Genomic DNA, 26495 nt, shown 5'->3' with positions numbered 1-26495 from the left:
TCGCAAATTCTCGAAAAATTCGACTACCTCTCATTTGAGGCCCCCGGGCAGTGCCCGGATAGGCCCATGCATTAAGACGGCACTGGCTGGCGATGTTGATTTTCGCTTTGAAGTGGTTTCTGTAAAACTATTCTGGGGAGCCGAAGATGAGCGATGAATTGGACAATTTATCTGCGATTGGCAAAGGTTTGAGAACCACTGAAATAGAGAAACGAGTGGGTCACAAGAAAATTGGACTAGAACGGCAGAAGAACGACAAAATTTCCATAGCACACAGGTAGCAAAACCACAAATCCGCCTCTGAGCGTGTTTTATCACTCTATTCGTGTTGCTACTTTACACCTGCGAGAAAAACAGCAAACAAATGGCTACGTAGGTGTGTTCTCAAGCTGGAATAACCACCTGAAAGCAGGGCCGTCTTAAGAGTATCATGGGCCCCTGGCCAAGTGGTTTTTCGGAGGCCCTATCTGGTAAATCCTAGAAAATTTCAACTGGATTTCATTTTTGTGAAGCCCCCGGGCCGGGCCCGCCGGGCCCGGGTGGGCCCATGCATTAAGACGGCACTGCCTAAAAGAGGGGAAAAAAGTAAAAAACACCGACCATTATAAGCAAACCCGAACCGGTTGTACGCGGCGTGAAATCCCGCTGGACAATTCGAGTCTCCAAGGTCGTTGGCGGGAGGGGAGGGAAAGCGTTCATCTATATTTACTGTTTTCACCAAAGCGTATCAATAATACGTCTTTAATACGCTTTGGTTTTCACTGCAGCTTGGTCACGCAAACCAGAAAAGACGCTGCTGCGTCATCTATTCATTTTTTTCTTCCCCTTAATTTTTTTCCGTCATTTTTCATAATGTTCGGTTATTTAGATAGCGAACTGATAATTACAGAAGTTAAAAAACACCCGTGCTTGTTTGATATGAAAAATCCCGATTCTAAAAGCCGGAGAACGAAGATGGAATCTTGGATTTCAGTGACTGCGGCTGTCGCCGGCGAAAAATGGCGTGAGATGGAAAACAAGGAAAGAAGCAAACTCAGTAAGTTCCATAAAATGTATTTCATTTCAATACTTTGGATACATTGGTTTTTTTTCCCGCACGATTTTTAAACAGCGTTCACGAAAGAACACGAAGACCGACATCATTCTGTACTAGTAATCGAAGTAAAAGCCAAACTGGCGAAATTTCGATTTCTTTTAATAAACGAATTGGCGATGTTTTGTTTCTATTCAACAATAATATGTAGGGCTAGGACTTTTATGGCCTGATAGGAAATGCTGTATAAAAAAAATTCATTTACGTTCCCCCCCCCCCAAAAAAAAACAACTAAAAACATGCCCTAAGTAACTAAAATTATGCCCTATAAAGCCCAAATGAAGGACCTCAAATTATGTATTCCTTTTCCGGTAACAATAATTTTAGCAAAATAATGTGAGGATTATATAATTATTATGCAATTAATTACTATTTTAAAAAAATGGCTGTTGCTTTCACGGCAATCTTCAGTTTGCTATCTACCTCATGTGTATCACAGAATCAGTATAGGTGACGCATGGAAAAACCTACAGACCAATTTTCAGGTTCCCTACCGGATATAGCCTTTTCCGGAAACAGCGAAGGACATGAAATTATTGAGACTTTGTTATCTATGAGACCTGTCCAGAATCGATTGGATCATAAATCTTTTAACAGCCACACTATTATTAAAGAGAAAAAGGACAGTTGAATGGGGAATCTGAGGGACCACCAGGCAACCTTGAGTGCAAGACTAGCTTATAACAAGTCTCTGTAGAACATTCTATCTCCAGCTTGCTGAAAGGGGTTTAAGAATTGATAATGCCAATAAGATGAATGAGCAGATGTCTTCAACACCAAGATCCACCCCCGATTTTTACCTCAATCTCGTATAAGCCGCAAGAAATTGAGGTATGGGGAAAAAATTCATTTTAAATGCTGAAATATGCGAAACAAATGCTCGTAAAATGTAAAAATATTCCCTAAAATCACTGAAATCATGAAAAATACTCTATCGCATAAAAATAGGGAAACATACAAAAATATGCAAGTCATAAAAATACTACCTCTCAAAGATGCCGCTGACGCGTTATTGTGCGTCAAATACGCGGAATTTCGGAAAAGGACTCATAAAAATTTGATTTACACGTCCCATGGAACGCCCTCCCCAGTAGGTTGAAAATGAAATTAAAAGAACATAGTAAGTTATAAACTGGCAAATTATAATCCTTTTTTTCAATGAACTTTTGGATTGAACATGTTTTTAGAAATGAATTATTTGATTCACAGATATACCAGTGAATGATGGTGGTGGAGGAGGGACCATACACTACACACTTTAATTTTTTTTCGAGAGGGACCCACTTTCACTCAAGAAAAACCCAAATTTTGCCAATAAAGTGGGTCCTCGGACCCAAGTAAATTAGAGAACAGCGGCAACTATTGTGCCTTAGCATTCTGTTTCACGCTGGGCTGGGACCAGAATCTTATTTTTTCATAATTTGGTTGTCAGATATATATAGTACTATTTATTTAACAGTTCCAATCAAATGTGCAGAAAATTCAAAAAAGATATCGGCGATACAGTGAGCTGTAATTTGAGTTACTTGCTGAAAGTAGCTGGATGATAAAGGATTTTGCACAAATCGGTATTTCGATTATTTTCTGTCATTTAATTATTTCGAGAATGAGCTCGCAGCATCATGAGAATCAGCGAAGACGCGTGCCTGATACTATAGGCCAGTGATTCCCAAACTGTGGGTCGTATATGATCTAGGGGCGAGGTCTTGAGAGATTTTCCAAAATTTAAACGTCTTGAAATAAATTTATTTTATTCTTTCTCAACGTAAATTATGTTAAACCTAAAATACACCTGAACACGAAAAAAAAAAAAATCATTCGTTTCATGCTTCTCTTTTCTCTCTCTCTCACCCACTCACAGGCAGACAGAGTGTCGGTTTTTCACAAAATTCGCAAAATGCAGAGTTGATCATACACGTATGAATAGTATCGGTGCAGCGCTATCTATCGATTAAATTTTAACTGAAAAAAGGGAGGGTTGCCAATAAAATTCTCGTCAAAAGGGGGGTCGTCCTTCAAAAAGTTTGAAAACCCACTATTAAAAGAGAAATGCTTCAGCATAACACACATACTGGCGTGCTGGGCGGCAACTAAATGCTTGGTCAGCCGGGGCAAGCACGCATTTTAGAGCCCTGTTGAAGGAGAGGTTAGAGGTCGAAATTTGCGCCCCCCTCTGGTTCGGGGCACCAGACCCACCTACTACTAAACCAGACATGCCCAGACTAGAAACCTTGCCAGACATGCACCTCGTCCATATTCCTCTGCGGAACTTCTAACGAATTGGTACATGTTGGAATGTGTGTGCATGTATAATGAACCTTCCGTGAAGTTTGTTTCTGTGTAATGCTTGTTATGTGTGTAGTGTTGCCATCTGCAATCAATTTTTTTTAAACTATGAGTTTTTGCTCAACTCAAAGAGATTGAAGTGTAATGAATGAATAATTTTTATACCGTTGTATAGGCCTGTTGCTCTCTTCGGCGAGACTTTTTAACGGGGAGATCGGCTCGCATTCGCGCCTCGAAGTTGGTAACCGCAGAAAACCAACTTCAGCTGACAAGCACTGCGGCGACGGTGGGGTTTGAACGTCACGATGATCACTCGTGCCAAGACCCACCTGCTCCCCCCTAACTGCGACCCTGCACACGGGCATGATATCGAAATGAAAAAACTGAAGGAAAAAATTAGGAGAAAAGTGTGGGGGAACTCTGGTCTAAAACGTATTGAATTACTAAATATTATTAACTATTAAAAAATATACCCTATGATTGCTCCTATCCTGTCAAAAACACTTATGTAAATTAAATAACGTTTTAATTTTTTATTTTTGATTAATTACGCAGATAAGCAAGTGCAAAAAAGATGGAAAAGCATGAAAGACAGCTACTTGAAAAGTATCAAACGCAAAGGCGAGAAAAGTGGAGATTCCTCATGTAGGAAACCCTACATATTTCACAATCAAATTTCTTTCCTTCGGTCACTCTACAAGAAACAGAAAGAGTATGTATACCTTATTGCCTTGTATAAATACCAATACAAAGTCCATAACAAGCAAATTGCCAACGAGGTGGCTGAAAAAATAAAAAATGCCAATAAAAATGGATGTCAAATAAATATTTAAAAATTCAGCAGCCCAAAATGGGAGCAATTTTCCCAGATTTATTTATCCCAGTATAAGAATAAGGTATTTCCATTTCAATGTTTACTAATTTCCTGTCCTTTTCTCTTTCTTGAAGTTCTGCCCTTTTATTTTCATAATGTTTGCTTCCCCCCCCCCCTCACATTTCTGCCTTCCTTGCCCCTTTCTTGAAGTTTTCTTGACTCCCACTCACGCTTTCCTCCCATCCAGCAATAGGCCCGCCCGGCTGGGATCTTTGGTGGGCACCCGGTCAGATTATTCCATAGACTAAAGATGTAATACTATTATAACTCTGTGGATTATTCACAGGCCTTTCAATCATGAATTTTTTTTTTGGTGTGAAAAAAAGAAAAGAAAAAAAGGCAAGCATTGTCTCGAGCTAGAACCCGGTCAGTTCCACCCTTCGGGAGGGGGGGGGGGGTGGAGTCATGTCCCAGCTGCCCTTTCCGGCGTCCATGTGAATGGATGGCCCTCACATCTTGGAGCCGGACCCCCCCCCCCCATGCCGGCCTTTTCACGGGGCCCATCTATGGTTAATTTATAGCGTGCAAAAAAACAAAAAATGATGACAACCGTCCCAAGCACCTGGGCTTGAGCCCTGTCAGCCCCACGCTTCGGGGGGGGGGGGGCATGTCCATTTGCTCACGCCTTTAGTACCTTTCCATAATATTTGTCATGTTATTTTCAAATGTCTGACCTCTTTTGCCCTTTTTCTGAATTTTCGCCATCGTTTGCCCTTTCCGACGTCCATGTGTGCTTATGTCTTTCTTATTTTATCATAATGTTTGCCCCCCCCCCCCTCTTTTCCAAGTTTCTGACATCGAAATGATATTGCTTGCTCTTTTTTTGAATTTTTGTCATCTTCCCATTGTTCTTTCCTGGGTTCATGTGTTTTTCTTATTCTTTATGTGCAAAATGAGAAAAGCACAAATTATTTAGTAAAATATTTTTTTAATGTAAAAAAATTAGAAATAAATGAAAATATACACAATAGAGACAAATAATATCTTATCATTTCAAGGAATAAAGCAATAACGTAAAGGGGCCCATTCAAGTATTGCGTAAGCAGATTTTCAGCTATTTTTGACCTTCCCCCCCCCCCTTGTCAGGAAAACACTGACACCCCCTTCCCCACTGTCAGCAAAATTTCGTCAGCAGCTTAGAATATTTCATATCTTTAAAAAGGGGTGGTTGATGACGTAAGCAACCTTCAAACCCCCTTCCCCCTTGTCACCAAAAGTCAGCAAATCCGAACCCCCCCCCCCCCGATGCTGACGTAATACTTGAATGACCCCAAAACGAAATACGTAATAAATTAACAATTCACATGAGGGAAAAATTGCAATCCATGGTGTTTTGAGATCACATCGGGACTCGGGAGGTTTCGAGTCCCGAATGATAACTATATCCGAAAAAGTACCGTTTGTAAGTTCGGTGATCAGACATCCCGTTTTGGTCGAACGAGACAACTCCCTTTTCCTTTCCTCCTATGTTACAAGATCATGTCCCGCCGCTCTGTGAAGCTCTCTCAATGAAGAGGTATAAGCAGGTGATCGAAGCTGCTGGATACTGTGTATTTGTTGTGAACCTAACATGAAGTTTGTTACTGTGTGATGTTTGTTATAGTGCTGCCATCTATATTTCGAAATATGAGTGAAGTGCAATGACGGAATATTTGTACCGTTGCAGGACTGTTGCTCTCTGTGGCAAAGTTTAACGGGGAGATCGGCTCCCATTCACGCCCTGTAATTGGAAACCACGGAAAACTTACAAACTTACTTCAGACTATCACCACTATGGCATCGGTGGGGATTTGAACCCGCGTTCTCGAAAGACGAGTCTGTCACTATGACCACTCGACCACCACTGCTGTCTTTTTTCTTTCATACATAATTGGTTGAAAAATGTTCAATCGTTCAATTTTTTATTATTCCGTTCTAAAAGTGGAAATTTTTTCCCTTTGAGCATTTTTGTTATTCAGCCATTGTGAGACATTAGAATGGAATTGGCTAATGTAGGCCTATATCACGAATTACGATATTTTTTTTTTCATGTACAATATAAACTGCACGTCTCATACATCCCTTGAGAAAGTCAATTGGAAGAAGAAATTCGAATCTAGTCACTGAAAGAAACTGATTAAGAACTAAAAGAAAGGCCTTTTTTTCGTCATGCATTTGCCTTCACTTTAGTAAAGCCATTGCAAGAGCAGCTCCCAGCTCCATACGTACATGAATCACAGTGAATGCTACAGTAATAACGGCATTACGAACGGACGTGCTTGCCAACGGGGGGGGGGGGGGGGGACAGCTTCTAGCCTCTTACATAGTCTTGCAGCCTGATTACGATAACTTAAGGGGGAAAAACCTTTCGACGGAAAAAAAATTATAACATTATCCGATGTCCCGATAGCTATAAACGAATTTTTTCTCATGTTATAATATTGGTCCGTGTTGTTCTTTGCAAAAGTGATAATAATCTCGAATGGTAACATTATCCGTCGTGTTTCTAATAAACGATGTTAACTTTTTTTTCAGAATCTCTGTGAATATGAAAGATGAAGAATCAAACAGCGAAGAAACAACTTCCGAACCTGTCAACACCAGCTATGGTTCTACTATAGCTGATGTTGAACCTGTGCAAGTTCTGCATGTTACTCGAGCTTCTTCGAATTCCATTAGCCCATCGAAGAAACAAAAGCTTGATAGTTTCAAGCAAGACATCACGGATAGATTAAAAGCGAGTGCTGTTCAGTCCACACACACTTTACAAAGTTCTGATCCAGACGAAATGTTTCTTTTATCCCAGTTGCCAGTAATCAAACAAATGAATCCGACTGATAAGCTGGATTTTCAGATAAAATTTATGCAACTCTTAAAATCCTATGTAAAACCAGCTCATCTTTCTCCTACCTCTCCATAGCTAACAAAAGAAAAAAAAACCCCGATCCATTCCCAATGAGTCCTACAGAACATCAAAAAGGAAAGGGTTCTGTGTTTTGAGAAAGAAGAAAATCGCGTCATAATTTCTTATAGAGAAGAACTAAAAGAAAATACAGATACAAAAAGTGAAGATCTCGGAATAATGTAGGCTTCCGGACCAGAAATAGTTTTTTTCCATTGCTTCTGTTCACTACTACGTTAGATAATTACACAACCCCCACAAGGGCGAGGCTGAGAGATCTCCAGCCCGGAGACCAGGCACGATTCTCGTGATTTTTTTTTCATGCTATAAATTAACTGTGGAGGGGGCCAGCCAAAAGTCACAGCTTAGTGGCCCTCTTGTAGGTTGTAGGGACCATGCATAATTATCCTCAGTGAAAACTTGAATGGAGTGGATGAGAGCTCTGGTGTCCACTGGCGACTGAAGCTATTAGTTGTCCCTGCAGATATGGACGAAACGTATGGAAATAATAATTCTTCTGGACCGCAGCTAATCCGGATAAAAATCCCGGATAATCTAACCAAGGAAGATTTTTTGTTTACATGTAATTAAAAAATGTATCCAACAGGAAAATATTTCGGTTTCTTTCACATGGCTATATCTATCCTTTGGTCATTCATATGCTGGTACACTGTTTTGGTCACTCAAATATTTCCGCAGTCTCTAGGTCACTTTTTGATCACACACTGACAGACCAGGGCTGAGCAAATCGCAAGAAAAACCAGACGCCAAAAAAATTTTCACCCGAAGAAAGCGATCCAAAATAATGCTTCTTTTGACTTTTTCACGGCATAGTGAACCTCTCTCATGTGGGCAGATATGCTGCTACAAATGCCAAACATTTTGATCTGCTCTCAGCCTGTAATTTAGTAACTATACAAAGAAAAAGTTTATTCGCCTTTACCAATTTTTAGTCGCCATGATGACCTGGCCCCTGGGATTTGTCCAGCCCTGACGTATATACCCCCTTTCCCTCTCTCAAGCATGGGCGGAGATACAGGGGGGGGGGGCATGGGGGAGCTACAATGCCCCCCCCCCTCAGCATCAAAGGTGAAATCGACTGATCTAATGCATATATGTATAGATGAATCGACATCAGCATCATCTTGCCCCCCCCCCCATACGTCCAAGTCTATCTCCGCCTATGCTCTCAAGGACATTCCTTTGGCCGCTCACACGCTTAAACACTCTCTAGAGTACTCTTTTGATCGCTTACTGACCTGATCCCTCGCTCTGTATGGCACTGTTTTTCTCACTCACATGTTTGCACACTCTCTAGCAGGGCCCTATATAACTAGGATTTTTTCCGCCTTCACAACTTTAAAATTCGATAATTTCATGACGGTGTTCTTGTTCCCATCTAAAACTGCCACCCCCCTAAATTTTGCCGCACGGCAGGGGCGTAGCCAGAAATTTCGTTCGGGGGGGGGGGGACCAAAGTGACAGAACAATGGATTTGGCCATCTTTTCTCCTTTTTTGGGTAATTTTCTCACATTTCGGGGGGGGGGGACCAGACCCCCAAGTCCCCCCCCCCTCGCTACGCAGTTATGGCACTGTTTTGGTCACTCACGTGCTTGAACACTATTTCGGTTGCTCAGATATCTCTTCTTCTCTTGGTCGCTCACATACTGCCGCACTCTCACTTACTGGTCTAGTCTCCAGAGGCGCCGACATGAAGAAAACATTGGGAGGGCTGAAAGTTGCTAGTCGTCCCGTAAATACGAGACTTAGGTGCGTACACAAGAGGGGAAGGGTACATTGCATTATTTTTCCCTAAATTATTGGTGGGGTAGCGGGTTCAGCCTCCTTACAAAATTTATTGGGGGGGGGGGGGGTTCAAATGGCCTCAGCTCCTGGGTTCCGGTGCCTGTGCTAGTCTCCTGCTCTCTATCTAGGTAGAGGCACACACACAGATTGTGGTTTTTCCACACCCCTTCTTTTCTAATTCTACTCGAACTTTCTTGACCACGTTGAATTTAAAATCCCCCCGTAGATCTAAACAACGATAAAAAAAAAATTTTCAACCTCCATTTTTTTTATTTTGTACCTTATAATATTTGGGGATGAACATATAATACGTGCTCCACGGAACTTTCCCATATTTTCGAAATTTTGGCTATTCCGGCTTTTTGATTTTTTTTAAATGTTTCTTTTTTCCCCGTATTTTCAACTAAGCTTAGTCGAGTTGGATGGATAATTCGAATAAAATTTTCAAAATTATATTTTTACAGAAGTATTTAACTTTTTTCCTTCGTGGTTTTTTTCCCATATTGGTAGATATGGATTTCAATGGACTTTTTATTGACGTGAATGTAATTTTTTTTTATTGCGGTTAGTATATAGGCAGTTTTTTAAAAACGATTGGGAATTATTTTATATATACCGGTAATGATTTTTTTCCTTTATATCTTTACTAGATATCGTATATATTTACTTTTCCGAAATCCCGTATTCCTCTTGATGAAATATCGTCGTCCTTATAATGCCCTATTCATATTCGAAAGTTACATAAAATTCGACGATTCTTTAAATTTTCATTATAAACGTTACTTCAAACATCTCGTGTAATTACAGCAGTCGAATAAGTTTTCCTTATTCATTTGGCAAGAAATAAATTACGGAATTACGGATTTTTTATGTAACGTGTTTTTCAAAGGTGAACTGAATAAGCATATGATGTCCTCTTATTTATTAATAAGAAAATGCGAGAGGGAAAAAAAGTGAAATTTTTAACTATAAGTTATATATACCCTGAAGAGCCAAAAAAACTGGTACACCTGCCTAATAACGTGTAGGGAGCCCGCAGAAGTGCCGCAACACGACGTGGCATGGGCTCGACTAATGTCTGAAGTAGTGCTGGAGGTAATTGACACCATGAATCCTGCAGGGCTGTCCATAAATCCGTAGGAGTAAGAGGGGGTGAAGATCTCTTCTGGACAGCACGTTGCAAGGCATCCCAGATATGTTCAATAATGTTCATGTCTGGGGATTTAGGTGGCCAGCGGAAGTGTCTAAAGTCAGAAGAGTGTTCCTGGAGCCACTTTGTAGCAATTCTGGACGTGTGGGGTGTCGCATTGTCCTGCTGAAATTGTCCAAGTCCGTCGGAATGCAAAATGGACATGAATGGGTGCAGGTGATCAGACAGGATGCTTATGTACCTGTCAGAGTCGTATCTAGACGTATCAGGGGTCCCATATCACGCCAACTGCACATGCCCCATACCATCACACAGCCTCCACCAGCTTCAACAGTCCCCTGTTGACATATAGGGTCCATGGATTCATGAGGTTGTCTCCATACCCGTACACGTCCATCAGCTCGAAGCAATGGGAACCGAGACTCGTCAGACCAGGCAACGTGTTTCCAGTCCTCAACAGTCGAATGTCGGTGTTGCCGGGCCCAGGCGAGGCGTAAAGCTTTGTGTCGTGGTCATCAAGGGTACACGAGTGGGCGTTCGGCTCCGAAAGCCCATATCGATGATGTTTCGTTGAATGGTTCGCACGCTGACACTTCTTGATGGCCCAGCATTGAAATCTGCAGCAATTTGCGGAAGGGTTGCACGTCTGTCACGTTTAATGATTCTCGTCAGTCGTCGTTGGTCCCGTTCTTGCATGATCTTTTTCCGGCCGCAGCGATGTCGTAGATTTAATTTTTTACCGGATTCCCGATACACTCGTGAAATGGTCATACGCGAAAATCCAAATTTCATCGCTACCTCGGAGATGCTATGTCCCGTCTCTCGTGCGCCGACTATAACATCTCGATAACCTGTCATTGTAGCAGCAGTAACCGATCTAACAACTATGGCAGACACTTGTTGTGTTATATAGGCGTTGCCGACCGCAGCACCGTACTCTGATTGGTTCCATCTCTCTTTATTTGCATACGCATGCCTGTACCAGTTTTTTTGGCTCTTCAGTTTATATTTAACATAAAACTAGCTTTTTCTCACCAGAAACTACTGATACAGATCATTTACTCATTTTGAAAAATAAAACGACCAATATAGGTTAATGATCCGACGAGGAAGCGATCCGATTTTATGATAATAAATTAATGATTTTAATGTTGTAATGAATAAAAAGCGAAATATTTCTAATAAATCTTTTCCGTTATATTTTTTGGCGTGACAGACTGCTAAAATTTTTTTTTTTTTATGGAAAAAGAAACGTGGAACGTATATATATATTTTGTTCCTTTTGAATATACGTCATCGTTAAAGTTATTTCATAGAATTACTAGTTAAAATGTGGAATAAGTGTTTTATTCCAGCCAGTTTTATTCTATAAAATAACTGAATTTATACACTTTTTAACTAATGTATTTATATTATAAGATTTAAGTCAACAACGTAGCAATTTGAAGATGAATAACGAAAATCATCTCTTCAAGATTTTATTTCGCTCTCTTTCTCTCTCCCCCTGATTATTACTTTTTTTTTCAACGACCGGTTGTTTCAGTGGCGGAGCTACTTAGTTTCTCGTAATAATACGATGCTTCTGCAGGAAAAATAGCCAAGTTAGATGGTCATATTTTTAGAGCAAAATAATTATAACTGACCAGTGTCTGATTTTTGATTCAAAACATCTAAATATTCAGAGGGATTTACGGATACGTATAATCCCTGAATATTCCCGTCTGTGCATTACACAAACTTCTATTAGAATTTCATTAATATCTTGTGTGTTCGGATGCTATTAATTTACAAGTGGCAAGACCATTTTATAATTAATTCATACTCTGGTGGGCCACTTTTAGAAAAAAAAGGATCTGACTCTGAGACAGGAATTCGGTGACTTTACGTTCGTGGCACCCTTTGAAATTTTTTTATCTTGTGGCACTCGTCTGATCCAGAGCCATCCCAGTTTGCAGACGGAATCTCACCTCGGACTTTCCAACATATTTTTTTCCGAAATCTCACGCTGTAGCCTTCGGGAATCACGGCTGTCGATATTTTTTGTTTTTGCAATATCACACTAGGGATGTCTTAAGTGTGGTATTGGTTCTAGGGGTAGAAGTTTTTATTTATCAAAACTCATCCAAGAACCCCTTCGGTCGAACACCAAAGGCACTAAGGATCCACTGCGTTGTGCCACGTAGTCACTTGCGATATCTCATTCTGATTTGCGCTTTATTATGAAAAATGTAACTAGGAACCTTTTACAGTGGTCTGCGAAACATCTCTGGAGCCATATTTTAGTGATTCAGACTATCCTTAAGTTAAGAGTCCGTCTATTTTACCGCACACCTACTCCGGTCATATATCGCCATACGGCAATTTCCAAACAGGAGTTGGGTGGGAAATGAAGGATCTATCCAACGGTGATCGGCCCAGGCTCGGTAGGTAAAGAACGTGCTTCTGACGTTCTATGGCCGGATTCGAACCCATGGACCTTGATGGCCAACCTTCATAGTGAAGACGAGCATCTTAAAACGGCACCACTCGGGAGCAGAGCCCGTCTGTCTCAGACGGTTGAGACGTAACCGAAGTGTCACAGAAGTTACAAACAGAAGAAGCTCATATCCCACAGTGACCACTTTTTCTCTTTGCTGTGGGCACTTAGCTCATCAACAAGTTAAAAAAGACTTGACAAGTGCTGCACCATTAATGCAGTGCAGTCTTAAGAGTATCATGGGCCCTCAGGCCAAGTGATTTTTCTGAGGCCCTACCTGGCTACTTCTCGAAAATTCCAACCGATTTTCATTTTCGTGAGCCCCTCTCCATTCTCTTGAGGCAACGGGTGAGCCCATGCGTTAAGACAGCACCGATACAGTGGTTCTATAAGTCTTCGCATCTGCGGCCCCCTTGACCTTGTAATCGTTTATGATTTATTGTCTAGAAAAGAATCACTCACTCCAAAGCACTGATCGAGCGCAAATCACCTACTCCTCGCGATGTCCCTGTGACGCACACTTTGAGAATCACTGCATTAATGAATCATATGAAGTCCAGGAGTTTTTGTTTCGTTGATGAATTTGGGGATCCAATCATTTTTTTTGGAGTCCCCCCTCTTGAATCAAAATTTTATCGATTTGGGCTGGAGAGAAAAGAGGAGGAGTCAACATTCAAGAATGCATAAATTTGAGCAGAGAAATGCTGAAAAATATCTACATAAAAAATTCCTTTTTTACCACTAAAATAGAAAAACACATTGTGAGCAGCAAAATATATGAACTTTTTCATTCAAAATTTATTCATATAAGTGAAAAAAGATTTTTCAAAGAAAATTACACACTCCTAAACATGTACCGGTGTGCATATTTTAATGCAGCAAAATATTTATACATAGCTATCATGAAAATAAATAATGAATATTTCAAAGTTTTTGTAGACAAAGTCATGTGCTTCCAGTAATAAACATAACTCTCTCAAAAGCACCCTTTTCTTTTGAAATTATTTCAAAATTGTTTGTAAAATATTTAAAGCAAAATAATTTTAAGAAGTTGTATATTTAAAGCAATTATGTATTACAACAATTAAAATATGCTCATAACTCAATAACAATTTGAGAATAATTCCAAGGAAAGTTTTCCAAAGAAAAAAAGTAAAATAAATACGTTATTGTCATGTCCCAGGTAATTCTCATCATAATCACAATAAGTAAAGAAATATATGATTAAAACTATTAATGAAGAATGATAGGGATGCACATTACATTAATACATACTTAATAATAAAGAAAGTTCCAAAAACCACACAGATATCCCATACTAATAGTAATATTGAGCTGAATTTCTTATTATGAATTTACGAATTATCACAGATTTTCATTTTAGCTCTATAAATTACAAAATTTCATGAAAAGAAATTTTTCTTCACTTTTAAAAGAAGCTCGGATTGATTATATCAAAGTAGAACACTCAGCATATAATCATTCAACAATATTTTTCAAGATGCCAAAATTTTGCTACTGTATTTTTTTCAATTTTCACAAATAATGGGGGGGGGGGGGAATCATGTAATTATTTTCCAAGGTTGCCCATATCATCTTATAAAGTAATTAAAAATAGGTTTAACCAAAACCATAACAATATTTACCACTCCCCCTTTTGGTTCTTCAATACCACACAGTGAAACACAAATTAAAGAAAATTTAACTCAAATTTCTTATTGGAAGATTTAAAAAAATGACACACATAAAAAAGACACTTTGCATAAGAATTGTATTTATGATTATACAATGTACTGAAACACAAACACCAATATAACATTACTCAAGAGACCGGAGAAATGCATCATTATAAAGGAGTTATACAGATGAAATATGTTAACACTATGAAATAATATGCATCAAGACCAGAGATTAATATCATTATATAGGATTTTCCAAGTATTTGCATCCTGTAAGTATGAACTGTAGATTACATATTTTTTATGCATTTCATCAGTATACTTTCTGAAGAACTATATTTGCCTATTGGCCAACATCAAAACATACACATTTTTATAACATAAGAATAAAATTCCTTTCATGAAATATATCCTTTCTATATGATTAATTCTGGAATGTTCATACATCACACTTTGTACTGATAACAACAGAGAGAAAATATAACAATACATACATACATACATTGAACATATTATTTTTAATTCCCTTGATTCCTTATTACAAGTCATTAACCCATTTTTGACCACTCTGCCAATTTAAGAGCAAATTGCATAAATGATTTATATAGTGAAACCTGCACGAAATGAAACATAACGAGAATAAAATAATGTTCTATTTTATAAAGGTGCACTTCAAATCACTAATAATTGAACAGACTATCTTTTGTTCAAGACGGGTTTCCATCTCCTACATTTTCTATCTAAAAGCTGTTGCACACTACTGTGTGTTTTGGTCCAGACAGGTTTCACTGTTCATGGTTACGAAAAAAATTTCGAATAGAAAATTAGGGTAAAATTTCTTTTATGAAGAAAAAAATCGAATTTCTTTGCAAATTTTAAAAAATACGACTCATTAGAAATGTCTCAAAAATGTTCATTTCATATAAAAATTTGTATGAAAATTAATTGAAAACCTTTCTAAAACAAAGCACTGTGCAAAGTCAGTCCAAAATGGGTCAAGAAATATGTAGAAAAATTACGTATAAGCAAGTAATAATGTCTGGAGATTCTCTAGTTGTAGGTGAATAATTCACTTAAGGTTATTCTAAAACAGCAGGTGCACAATCTTCTCAGTGTAAGGGCCAAATATGCATTCTGGCTACCGTAAAGCTCCATTTATATGAGCAATAAAATGTCCCGGGAAGTTATCCATAACAGGGATTTTTGCTACAACCCGTTTACATGGCATTTAGTTTATGTCGGTATTCTGGAAGTCGTCAGTGGTTACGTAGTTCTCCCCAGCATGGGTAAAAGGCTTATATCCCTGAAGAGACAGAGCCTGGGTCGCATCTGGTCTGACAGTGGTTACGTGGGTTGAATGGAAGTGGTTGGTTCAAGATAGCGGACGAAGGAGTTTACAGTGGTTTTCACGGCACAAAGGATTATAGGAGAAGAGATCGGAGTCACACACACTATTACCCCCAACAAAGATGGAACTCTTTTGACGGATCTTTGTCCCTTTTTTCCCCATGAGGAAAAAAAGTTGCCTTGCAGGCAATCACTAAAGTAATCCCCAATCTTGCACATGTAAACAGGGCTTAAATAGATCAGAAACTGGTGAACCTATCATATTGTGTGTTTTTTTTGCATTGGTACTTTTCTTTATGGACACTTTGCATGCACACTCCTGCTCTAATAGAATCGAGACATAAAATAACAAACAAATGACTTTATAATGCTCAGAATCTTGCAGCTAATAGCTGTTTTTCTTGCTGAAGGACAGCTAAAGAAAAAGAACTCAGAAGTATGCAGTGGATGGATATTTTTGAAACAAAACAAATATTTCAAAACTCAGTTCATAAATTTTCCCTATTTTTGAACAAAGGCAGTCTTTGTTTTTTTAAAATCAATTTAGAGCATACATAGTGCAACAACATTAAATAATTGCATTAATTATGAAAACCTAATTTTCATAGGATGCAAATATATTCTTTAGAGAAATTGAATAAAAACATATCACAAAAATTACCAACATTTTGCCTCATATATCTCAAAAGAATGAGGTAATATTTGATATCACATTAGATTTTCACAGAAAATTTCATTTACAATCATTTGGTCTGTATAAGCATTGTATCCTCTAATGCTTTTTACCGGCACAGACCTGTTATTCTGCTTGCAACATTTCAACATCTGTGCAGAATGGCAAAACATGCTTCTGCATACAAAAACATTGGGAATTTCATTTATGCAAGCAATAGCATTCACATGTGCAGAGCTTAGGCTTGGCTATAAGATATAGGTTTTGGTACAACTGACTGCAAAAGATGACAGAACCTGTTTCTTGTTCTATGTTACCTTTTAATTAGTAAGCCAGCTTTGATTTCACACTTGCTCATACAGCCCCTAGTTTTAAGACATGCTAAATATACCCACAGTAATTAATCCTTATGATCTAGAGTTAATGACAAATGAACACACCTGGTAACCAGCTCGATTGGGATTTGAACCACGTAAGATTCTTTTTTGACTTGTACATACTTAGATGAAAATATGTCAATACTTACAATCATGATATTTATACAGTGACATTGCTTTCCTTATACAAAAAGTGCATCTCCTGACTCATACTAAACCTTTAATTCATAGTGTATACATAAAATTATAGTTGGTTTTCCTATTAACAATCACAAACTTATTTCTTCTCTACTTTGATATACTGAAATGAATATTTTTCTAGCAAAAAATAAAACTTTTAATAAAAATAAAACAAATTAAAATCAATGGAAATATAAAATGTATTGTCTTCAGAGTGAACAGCCCTGAGATGTTCAAGTCAATGTTTATCACCTTTTATGTAAACATAAAGTATTCTTCTGATATGATTTTGCAAGGAGGAAAAAAATCAAACACTGGTTAGTTACACTAATGACAAAACCAAAACATTCAAATTAAATGCAAAGAAACAAGACAATTGAGGGATATCATGAAATGGTGATATTCTCCCAAAAGTTCATGAGCAGGCATTAATAGCGACAGATGCATACAAACATTTTCATTTCTTTGACAGGCACATTTTCATTTTTTGGGTGGAATTCCTCCTGTTGGACTGTACTGCAAAATTTGAGAGAGGGAAAAAAGGTTAATAACATGAAATGAATCAGAAATTGAATACTCAAGTAGTTTTTTTACCATACTTAAAAAATTTACATTATGAGCATAGACTTGATGGGGGAAAAAAAAATCTGTAGAGCACAAGCAACCTACTATGATTCGAAGAGCAAAGTGTGAATCCTGATCAGAAGCAGTGGCAACTAGAGCCGATTTCAGCTGCCCATTTGGTAGAGCTGCCAAAAACCGCCCTTTTTCGGCAACATTTTCAACCGTAACAAACTGGGTCTGCAAGAGGACCTCTCTAATCTTGAATCTACAAGCTGGTGTTGGAATACCTGAAGGTCCCTACAAAGAGACAAGGGGGAAAAATATGAAAACAGTGCTTTCTTTCTTTGAAAATACAAATACAACACCACAACAGGCAAAATGCCCAACGAGGTGGCTGTACATTATGAGCATCATGATCTTTATCATCATACTGATGCAATACCTCATTTTCACAAAAAAAATTATAATTTTATGCAATTCAAAGCAGCAAATGTAACTGAGCTAAGAATGAAATAAAAGTCACTCACAGCAGCATATAACTGGGCAATACCATCTTTGATAGCAAGATAGTTGAAATTGTTATGCAACATTATGTACTTTTCTGTATCTTCAACAACTGTGAAATGAGCTGAAAAATTAAAACAAAAACTATTAAAAAAAAAGTCAATAAATATAATGAAGCTTATTCACGAAGATTTAGAACCACACAATACTAATCTTTACTGAAAAAAGCACAAAACCTTCATGAAAACTGGTTTTCATTTCACGCTAAGTTAAACATATCATTTGAAAATTTTAAATATTAATTTGCAATTCTTGCGATAAAGACAAAAATATTTTCAAAATTTCAACAGAAATATTTGTCAAGCATGGGGAGGTTGCGGCAAGAATTTTTTAATTTAGAAGCAATATCATTCTCTGACACACCAATATAATTTATACAAAAAAAATCAACTTTTACGCAATTCATGCATCACATATACACCATACTTTCAGGATGAATGTAAAAATATCAGTTTTACCTCAAAAAAAGTTTGTTACTTGTATATTAAAGTATTAATTTAGGCATTAGTAAATGATCAGTATAAATTCTTAATACAGTGAAAACTCTATGATAGAGCCATCCTTCATTCCTCAAAAACAAGCATCTCATAAAGGTGAGCCCTTAAATGAGGTAAACAGGTAAGGAAAAAATTAACTTCATTGGGAGATGTATTCTCTTCTATAGAGATTTCACTGTATTTGAAAGCAAATTAAATTAATGGTTGAAGCAAAATAATTAATGTTCAGTATTTTTAGGTTTTTCTTTGGCGAGTTCCACTGGAACAGATTTTAAGAAAAGTTAAAGAGCAATATACTCTGCTATCCATTGTGAGTATAATAAACCCAGAGCCCCCACTCAAAAAATTGGAGAAAGTAAGAAAAAGCAGGACTGAAAAGTAGGATGGGGGGGGGGGGGTACCCCCATCCCCTAGACAACATAATAGCATAAAAAAATTCCTAATTTTTTTTTTTTCATACCACTATTTCAATGTCCTATAAGATTGACTCAAGTCAAAGCAAAATGACTTGGTTACAAAAACAATTTTTGGCCAAAATAGAGTGTATTAGCAACCACACATAATTCTTTTCCAGTCTCTTCTCCCAATATACATTACATACCTTTTTCTTTTTTTTTAGTCTTCCACACACAGTCCAAATTGTCAACTCTTTGACAATGCACAGCAAATTATGAAGATGCAAATTTTTTAAGAATGACGCTCCTTCAAGACCACTTTCAAAAGCACAGTGCAAAATGTGTAAATTACAAGCTCCAATGTAAATAAGTCAAGGTGAACTGGAAAGTTTTACTGCATTGCCATCTCTCTTTTAAAGGGATTTGTTTACATTTTACTGTTCAATACCAGTGTAATAGTTTTTGAAAAATGAAACACTTTCATTTCTAGCTCTTTGCTGAGCATTGTAAATATTGTTTATGCCTCTGCATGCCCTAAAAATACAGAAGACAATTGCATGTTATTGGGTATTATCAGAGTCACAAAACCTAGAATAGGCCTATGTACCCAACTGCTTTATTATGCAAACTGTTGTGTCAAATAAGCCGGGATTACACTAAGAAAGTTTTTTTAAAAGGTTTTTTTTTAATTTGAAAAAAAAATTCAACGAATAAGATTATCGGTTGCATTTGCACAAATGTAATCTGTGAGCTTTATTGGTTGGATTTTTCAAGTTTTATAAAGGGGACTTTATCGAACTTTTATAGTGTAATCGCAGCCTTATACACAAAATGTGCACCATAATTTTGAATGATGAATGTTACTGCCCAAGATCATGAAGTAGTAAGTACAAAATTATTTTTTTTCAACCAGGTAGTTTTTAATCACCACTCTATTTGTTAAACCCTCAAAGTAAGCAAATTAAAAATGAATAAACTAAATGGGCTACCTCCTCTCCAAAAATAACCTTGAAAACAATAAAATTTCTGCTTTGGCAGAATCATTAACTGTAATCTACAACATTTGTAATATTTGGCAATAAATCGATGATTCCCTGCTCAATTAAAACCAATTACACAAATTTCAAAGATAGGATTTAGTAAAAAAAAATTGAAAAAGTAGAACAAAAACTAGAAAGTAGGACAAAAGTATGACGAGTGGGAGCCCTGAGTAAGCCGCAGAAAATGTCTTAAAAAACAGAAATATTACAGCACAGTGTTAGTATAAATACAGCACTTGACATATAACAATAATGAATTTACCATTGAAGAATTCATGACCCTCTCCCCCTAATGCATCTAATACAAGTCTTCCATCAGGAGTTTGTAATATCTGTAACGTGCGGCCTGTAGAGCGAGACACGAACTGAATGACATTCCCTGTTTTGAGACAATTCTGAAACCACATATAATGAAAATGCGATAAAATTAATACAAGATAAGCAAACCAAAAAATAATTCTTATAATTAGAAGCTGGTCTTCATTTAGTCTAAATCTGTGTTTTAACCCTTATATTACATAAAAAAATTTAGGCACTTGTCCTTTTCACTTCCAACACAGAAGAAATATGGCAGCATCTCTCAAACATGAAATATGAAAAACTCTAATATCATAAATATGTTTGGGCCACAGACATACACCGATTATTATTATTTTTTGCATTATTCTGCAGTAAAAATTTACATAAGTGTTGGTTTATGCACAGAAGTGTTACTTTTGTGTAATAAGTTTTTGGTACATTCTGCTTTGGGGCTCAGTGTAATGTTAATGAGGGCCGGATCTTGAATCCTGCAAACTATGACAGCGGAAGGCATCAACTGAAAGGGTCGATCTTTTTATCAACAAAATATTATTTGCTTATACTTAAAAAATGTCAAGAACCTGCACTGGGTGAAATTTAGTGGCAATATAGTAAATGAAAGCTGATATAAACAAATAGAACTAACCATGTTTGGGTGCTCCAATGCTTTGTTCAGAGCTTTCACACCAGCTTTTGTCAAGCCTTTCAAGTACCCGCCAACTTCTTTTCCCACATTCGTCAATGTGCCTTGGATACTTGTCTGTATGGAAAGAAATAAACTAAATCAGGTATATTTTATTTCGATTTTGACACATTAATTTCAATGATTATATAAAACCAGTCGTTGATTAACATCACTGACAGATACAGATCATGCATGCATTCAAGCAATATGCAAAGCAACTCTAGTACAGTAAAATCTCTTTTGGAAAAAAATAAAAAGGGTAAAAAAAATTATCCATAAGAGACGGGTGGCCATAAGGAGGGTTTTTTTATATGGTTATCCTTTCAAATAAGACTTATTATTCGACCTGTAAGAGGGGATGGGGGTCATTGTATTCAAATGTGATAATGCATAGGTAGATGAATATCGGACAATGCATAATTAGATACAATAGTACAATAGAGCTCAAACATTTGAATGTGTACAAAATGTACACAATCTTCTATTAAATTCATATTTCAATAAAAAACTTATACACATACGTGTGTGCAACTATATTTTGAGTGAGTGACATATTGATGATGATTGTTAACTAAATTGCAACACATTGAAAACAAAATAGCTTTTAAAAGAACTATCTGGCATGATGTTTGCGATTATTTCAGATTATCAGCTAATGTGATCAGTTACGGTTATTTTAATCTGGTTTTAGAATAAATTGTTTGAAATAGTACATATGATGAAAAGGGGAAAAAAATTAAAACCATAAATTAAATTTAAATTAAAAATATAAAGGAGTTTTTATACATCCATAACATTTTCAAGTGAAACTTGAAAATGTTATGGATGGTGACCCCAACTTGTGACCCATTCTCTAGTTGGTAATCATAATTCAGGCAGGCCACAATTAATTTTCATAAATTCAGGAAGTTTTGTGTCATTTTTACACGCTAAATTAGCTATCACATACAGAAAATTTAAAGCATCAACTACAGAAGCTATCAGGCAAGCAAACACATAACATTAAAAAATATATATATATACAGGCAGAAGATATAAGAGCAACAGCAGAAAAATAAAAGCCAAGTTAGTCAGAGCCATTATTACCCCATAAAGTGGATATTGAGGAGAGTTAGGAGGGATATATATAGCCTGAAAGAGTAAGGAGCAATGATGAAAATTTGACAAGTACAAAAATTATTTTAAAATCAGTACTGTACCTTAGGTATCCAGAGGAATGTTAATCCAAAAACCAATTTTATAAAAGAGCCAAAAAACTGTTTTAAAGATTTTTCAGAGCTCAATGAAAGAAACTTTAATCTTTTCTGTACCAAGAAAATATTTGACACCTGGATTTAACTATTTAATGTGAAATGTTAAAAAAAAAAGAAATTAGAGTAACGTTCCTCTAGCTTTAAGGTGACAAATTTATAATTCAGAATTTAAAATATCATCATAAAATAAGATAATAACATAGGATAAGCACTGATTTTTCACACGCGGAAACCAGAGTATGACAATTTGAGAAAGATTTAGGCGCTAGCGAAATTTCTCAGGAAAAACAGTATTAATCTTTTTTTTTACCTTTTTTTACCCTTTCTCTAGTTGGTAATCATAATTCAGGTCACAATTAATTTTCATAAAGTCAGGATGTTTTGTGTCATTTTTACACGCTAAATTAGCTATCACATACAGAAAATTTAAAGCGTCATTACCGACTTCAAAGTCCTCATGGAGACTAGGTGCCTAATATTTGTCAAGACACAGGTGAAAACCTTTTCTTTTACCTTGTAATATGAGAAAATCTTTTGTCAACTATGTTAGAGATATCACACACAAAAATTAGTTATTTCATTAAATTAACCATCACAAGCAATTTAGTCACGTAGATAATTTTATGCGAAACAGCAGCAAATCATCCGCATATAGCTACTACTTAACCATAACATGCACCTGATTATTGAACTGAGATTATGGATCCGATAAAGTTCTTAACCAGCAAAGAGACATACAGTGTTTTTCATCTTAACATTATGTACAGTGTGCACAGTTTTGATGTCAGAATTGTTGTATTATCACTTTATTTAAATCAAGACAAACAGAGCACATACAAAAACACACAGAGCGCATATACATCACTTGTCAGTTCCCCTTGCCATCCAGACGGCTTTGACTGCTCAATTTTTTGGTTGGTGGTGATGATTATTACACAAGTATCGCCCTCACCATGAGCATAGAATGATCCATCTGGACATGGCTGAAGGTAAAAAGTTACTCGGAATGTGCTGCTTTCTTGTAAATAGGTTGACAAGTTCCAAGCATGCACAAAATCTCATCATTCTCCTTGGAATGCAATGAGTACAGAAGTATGACTATAATTACTTAGACTGCACAGCACTTCATAAACATTTTTCTGGGGAATTCCTAATAAACTGGTACATGCCCAAATGTGCTATGTAACTGTTGTGAACCTAACTTGAACATGATTCTTCAGGAATATCTGTTGTCGTGTTTGGGAAGTATTGACACCTGTCTTCCAAATAAGGAAGCAACAAGTCAGCAGCAGGTAATTGCCTGCATATTACACATGAATTTCAAATGTTGTTTATCAAATTACTCTTTATGAAGAGACTTTAAATGACAGACGATTCACATTCTCGCCTTGAAACCAGAGGAAACAGTTATACACAGTAAGAAAGACTACTACTACTGAACTACACATGCACCTAGTCCATATTCCTCTGCGGAACTTCTAATAAATTGGTACATGTTGGAATGTGTGTATGTGTAGCGAGACTAACGTGAAGTTTGTTTCTATGTAAGGCCGGTATTACACTATAAAAGTTTGGTAAAAGTCCTTTTATAAAACTTGAATAATGCAGTCAATAAGGTCACCGGTTGCATTTTCTAGGATGCAACCAATAATCATTATTGGTTGGATTTTTCAAGTTTTATAAAAGGGATTTTATCAAACTTTTATAGTGTAATACCGGCCTAACGCTTGTTATGTGTAGTGCTTCCACATGCCATCAATTTTTCCAATTTCAAGTACGAAAGACTGGATACAAAGTGTATTTGAAAAGAATTTGAAAAGAAAATTCCTATGCTTCTGCAGGAAATCAAACCGACTGCATAGACAAGGAGGCTGACATGTATGGTCTCATTTAACGTTCATAAGAGGCAACGAGTTCCTTAAGGCAACGATAGGCAAACTATGGGCATTTGGCCAGATGCAGATTTTTTTTTTTTTCTAGTCTGCGAATAAAAAAATTTGCCCATCACTGCTCTAAGGTAAATTCATCACTGTTCATGGAAAAAGTCACATGTCAAAAGTCTGGATTTATTTTTTTTTTGTGCCACTAAAAGCTTCATCGCATGTGTTCTGTAGAAATGGCATATGTTTCTGACCAATAGTAGTCCTATATTTTTAAAGAGCAAGTAAACACATGTGAAGAAGCTTTTAGTGATATAAAATATTGGGAATTTTGACATGACATTTTGTATTAACTGCACTGAAATGCCAGTCCTCTGCAGCTTAACGGTAAAGCAATTGGACTGTAAGCGATCAGTGGTTTGATTCCCTACAATGGCATGTGAATTTTCTTTCCGAACTTCATAATTCATATGAATAATAGAGAGAGTGACGTTTCCTCTCTGAACAGAGTTATGGCTATAAACTGATCGAATTTTAAATAAGAGCTTTGTCAAGCTCTTAAAGTGTGCAAATGCTGTGTGTGAACTTTCCGTGCCGACAAAATCTGAATTTATTCGATATATATCCCAGAGACAATACTATTCAAGTTTAACAGTAAAAAGTTATAATTTCATAAAGCTATTTCAACAAAGTGTGAAAACTTCAAGGTCAGAGATGGATTTCTTTCACAGAAATTTTGGGTCACTAACACTCAAGAATTTTAAATTAACAGATAGCGTCGGAATGTATCTCTTCCTTCAATATTTTAATTTTCTACAAAAACATTTAAAAATATTTTTGATCTTCTTGGGGAAGAAAGCACCCACAGGCCTCCACACACCCTCCTCGCATTTGGAACCCATTATTACACAGTGGTAATCGGCATGGCCCTCATCACAAGGGTGAGGCTGACAGGGCTCTAGCCAGAGTCATCTTAAGAGCATCATGGGGGGGCCCTTGGACTAAGTGATTTTCTTACGGCCCTTTATATAGGCGAATTCTCAAAAATTTCAACCAGATGTCATTTGTGTGAGGCCCCCTTTTCTAGAGGTGCCCAGGTGGGCCAATGCCTTAAGAGGGTACTAGCTCTAGCCCTGGGCTGGGGACAAATTTTAATTTTTGATACTATAAATGCACTATAGAAAGGCTCGTAAAAAAGTCTGGCTCAGGGGTCCATCAAAGAACTCAGCCTTGAGGCCCAGATCCCAGATGTGGCCGTCATGGTAATCGGTTTCCATTATTGCCATATTTTCTATGTTGAAATTTTTTTTCGGCATCTGTAACATCAGTTAAGGCCTTGGCGACTTTAAATCGGATCATCAGATGTGTTCAGCGCAACGAAAAAAAGACACCAAAATCGCCAATCTCTGGATTATACTAAAGCTGTTCCCCCAGTGAATGATGGGGGGGGGGGGCACACTTTAATTTTTTTTCGAGAGGGACCCACTTCCACTAAAAAGGACCCAGATTTTGCCCGAGTCCCAGGTAAATTAGAATATAGGAGCACCTCTGAAGGTTCAGCATGGAGGCCATAATAACATAATTAAAAAAGAAAAAAATAAATAAATCGGACATTAATTTTATACTCACAGCAGCAGGGATATTCGCTCTTTGCTGAGGAGGAGGTGTCCTTGGAGAATATGGTGGTGGGGGCTCCGGAAGGAAAGGTTGGCCCTGGAAACCATGATTATTCGCCATGACTCCTTAGGAGTAATTCACCAACGCTAAAATTTAATTAAAAAAAAATTCAAATATTAATTCAAACAAAACACAATACAAATTAAACATTTTCTATCCAATAAGTAAGTAAGCAAGAACGAAGCATGCTCACTGCTGAGGAGATAGATAGATACTAAAACACAACTAAGCTAAAACAAAACAAACTAATGCAATGATCGATGTTATTAAATATTAACTGACACTCTATAAAATCGCGATGAGTCAGTTTTTACGTCACGGAAATATGAAAACGAGGAAAAAGATTTTGCAAGCTTTTATGATGTTTTTCACGTGATCAAAATCATGTGATGATGACGTAATATTTGGGTTATGTTTGATTCGTTGCCACGCTTCAACATTAAACTTTAATAGGGAAGGAATGCGTTTTTGATTCTTCTTTACGTCAAAAGATGGCAGCAGCAAAACCTAGTTGCACAAACTGGTTGAAGCTCGAAATTCAATAATGGTGATGACAGATGGTGAATAATTTCAATTGAAATCCACAGCCGACTAAGGTTTATTTCTTTTACAACAACCAATCTGTAGCCATCATTATCAATCACTAAAACACTGTGTTGATTCATACTGGCTGTGTTGTCATCTACTGTGAAAATAAAAGATGACTTATGTGGTGATTCTGAAGTTCGGGTGTAAGAGCAAAAATCTTCATTCTGTGCACTTCGCTACGAGAAAAACCCACAAACTAAACTGAATGGAATGGCTGTCTAGCCCTTTT

General features: G+C 37.0%; 2 protein-coding genes across 6 annotated transcripts; one reads left to right on the top strand and one right to left on the bottom strand.

Annotated features, from left to right (window-relative positions):
• Positions 1-769: 769 nt before the first annotated feature.
• On the top strand, positions 770-8150 carry LOC149076131 (uncharacterized). Its single transcript, XM_089245495.1, has 3 exons — positions 770-1036; positions 3935-4091; positions 6768-8150. The coding sequence occupies exons 1-3, from the start codon at positions 853-855 to the stop codon at positions 7150-7152; spliced, it is 726 nt and encodes a 241-aa protein (XP_089101621.1). The 5' UTR covers positions 770-852; the 3' UTR covers positions 7153-8150.
• Positions 8151-13347: 5197 nt separating this feature from the next.
• LOC149076130 (uncharacterized) lies at positions 13348-26089 on the bottom strand. 5 transcript variants are annotated; one of them, XR_016194039.1, is made up of 9 exons: positions 25872-26078; positions 25631-25764; positions 21955-21999; positions 20830-20943; positions 20146-20278; positions 17915-18015; positions 17493-17684; positions 14205-17339; positions 13348-14163 (listed from the first exon to the last, which is right to left on the bottom strand). XR_016194039.1 is itself a non-coding variant. In XM_089243664.1 (8 exons), the coding sequence occupies exons 2-8, from the start codon at positions 25736-25738 to the stop codon at positions 17304-17306; spliced, it is 729 nt and encodes a 242-aa protein (XP_089099790.1). In that variant the 5' UTR covers positions 25739-25764; positions 25872-26078; the 3' UTR covers positions 13348-17303. The 5 variants fall into 5 exon arrangements, 4 of the variants coding, with proteins under 4 accessions (XP_089099790.1, XP_089099791.1, XP_089099792.1 ...); XM_089243664.1 differs by having other exon boundaries at positions 13348-17339; XM_089243665.1 differs by having other exon boundaries at positions 13348-17339; positions 25961-26078.
• Positions 26090-26495: the final 406 nt, after the last annotated feature.

Source organism: Pholcus phalangioides, unplaced genomic scaffold (assembly GCF_987345545.1).
Source record: "Pholcus phalangioides strain wild (caught in Gottingen) unplaced genomic scaffold, Ppha-v1.0 ptg000015l_1, whole genome shotgun sequence".
Taxonomy (NCBI): Eukaryota; Metazoa; Arthropoda; class Arachnida; order Araneae; family Pholcidae; genus Pholcus; species Pholcus phalangioides.
This window is presented reverse-complemented; position numbering and strand designations above follow the sequence as displayed.

Excerpts from the sequence above, each read along its gene's own strand:
- LOC149076131 (XM_089245495.1), top strand. The coding sequence starts at position 853 with ATGTTCGGTTATTTAGATAGCGAACTGATAATTACAGAAGTTAAAAAA. Across the intron at positions 1,037-3,934 it reads CAAGGAAAGAAGCAAACTCA|ATAAGCAAGTGCAAAAAAGA; the intron begins GTAAGTTCCATA and ends TTAATTACGCAG. Across the intron at positions 4,092-6,767 it reads CTCTACAAGAAACAGAAAGA|AATCTCTGTGAATATGAAAG; the intron begins GTATGTATACCT and ends CTTTTTTTTCAG.
- LOC149076130 (XM_089243664.1), bottom strand. The coding sequence starts at position 25,738 with ATGGCGAATAATCATGGTTTCCAGGGCCAACCTTTCCTTCCGGAGCCC. Across the intron at positions 20,279-20,829 it reads CATTGGAGCACCCAAACATG|AATTGTCTCAAAACAGGGAA; the intron begins GTTAGTTCTATT and ends ATGTGGTTTCAG. Across the intron at positions 18,016-20,145 it reads GGGTCATGAATTCTTCAATG|CTCATTTCACAGTTGTTGAA; the intron begins GTAAATTCATTA and ends TTAATTTTTCAG.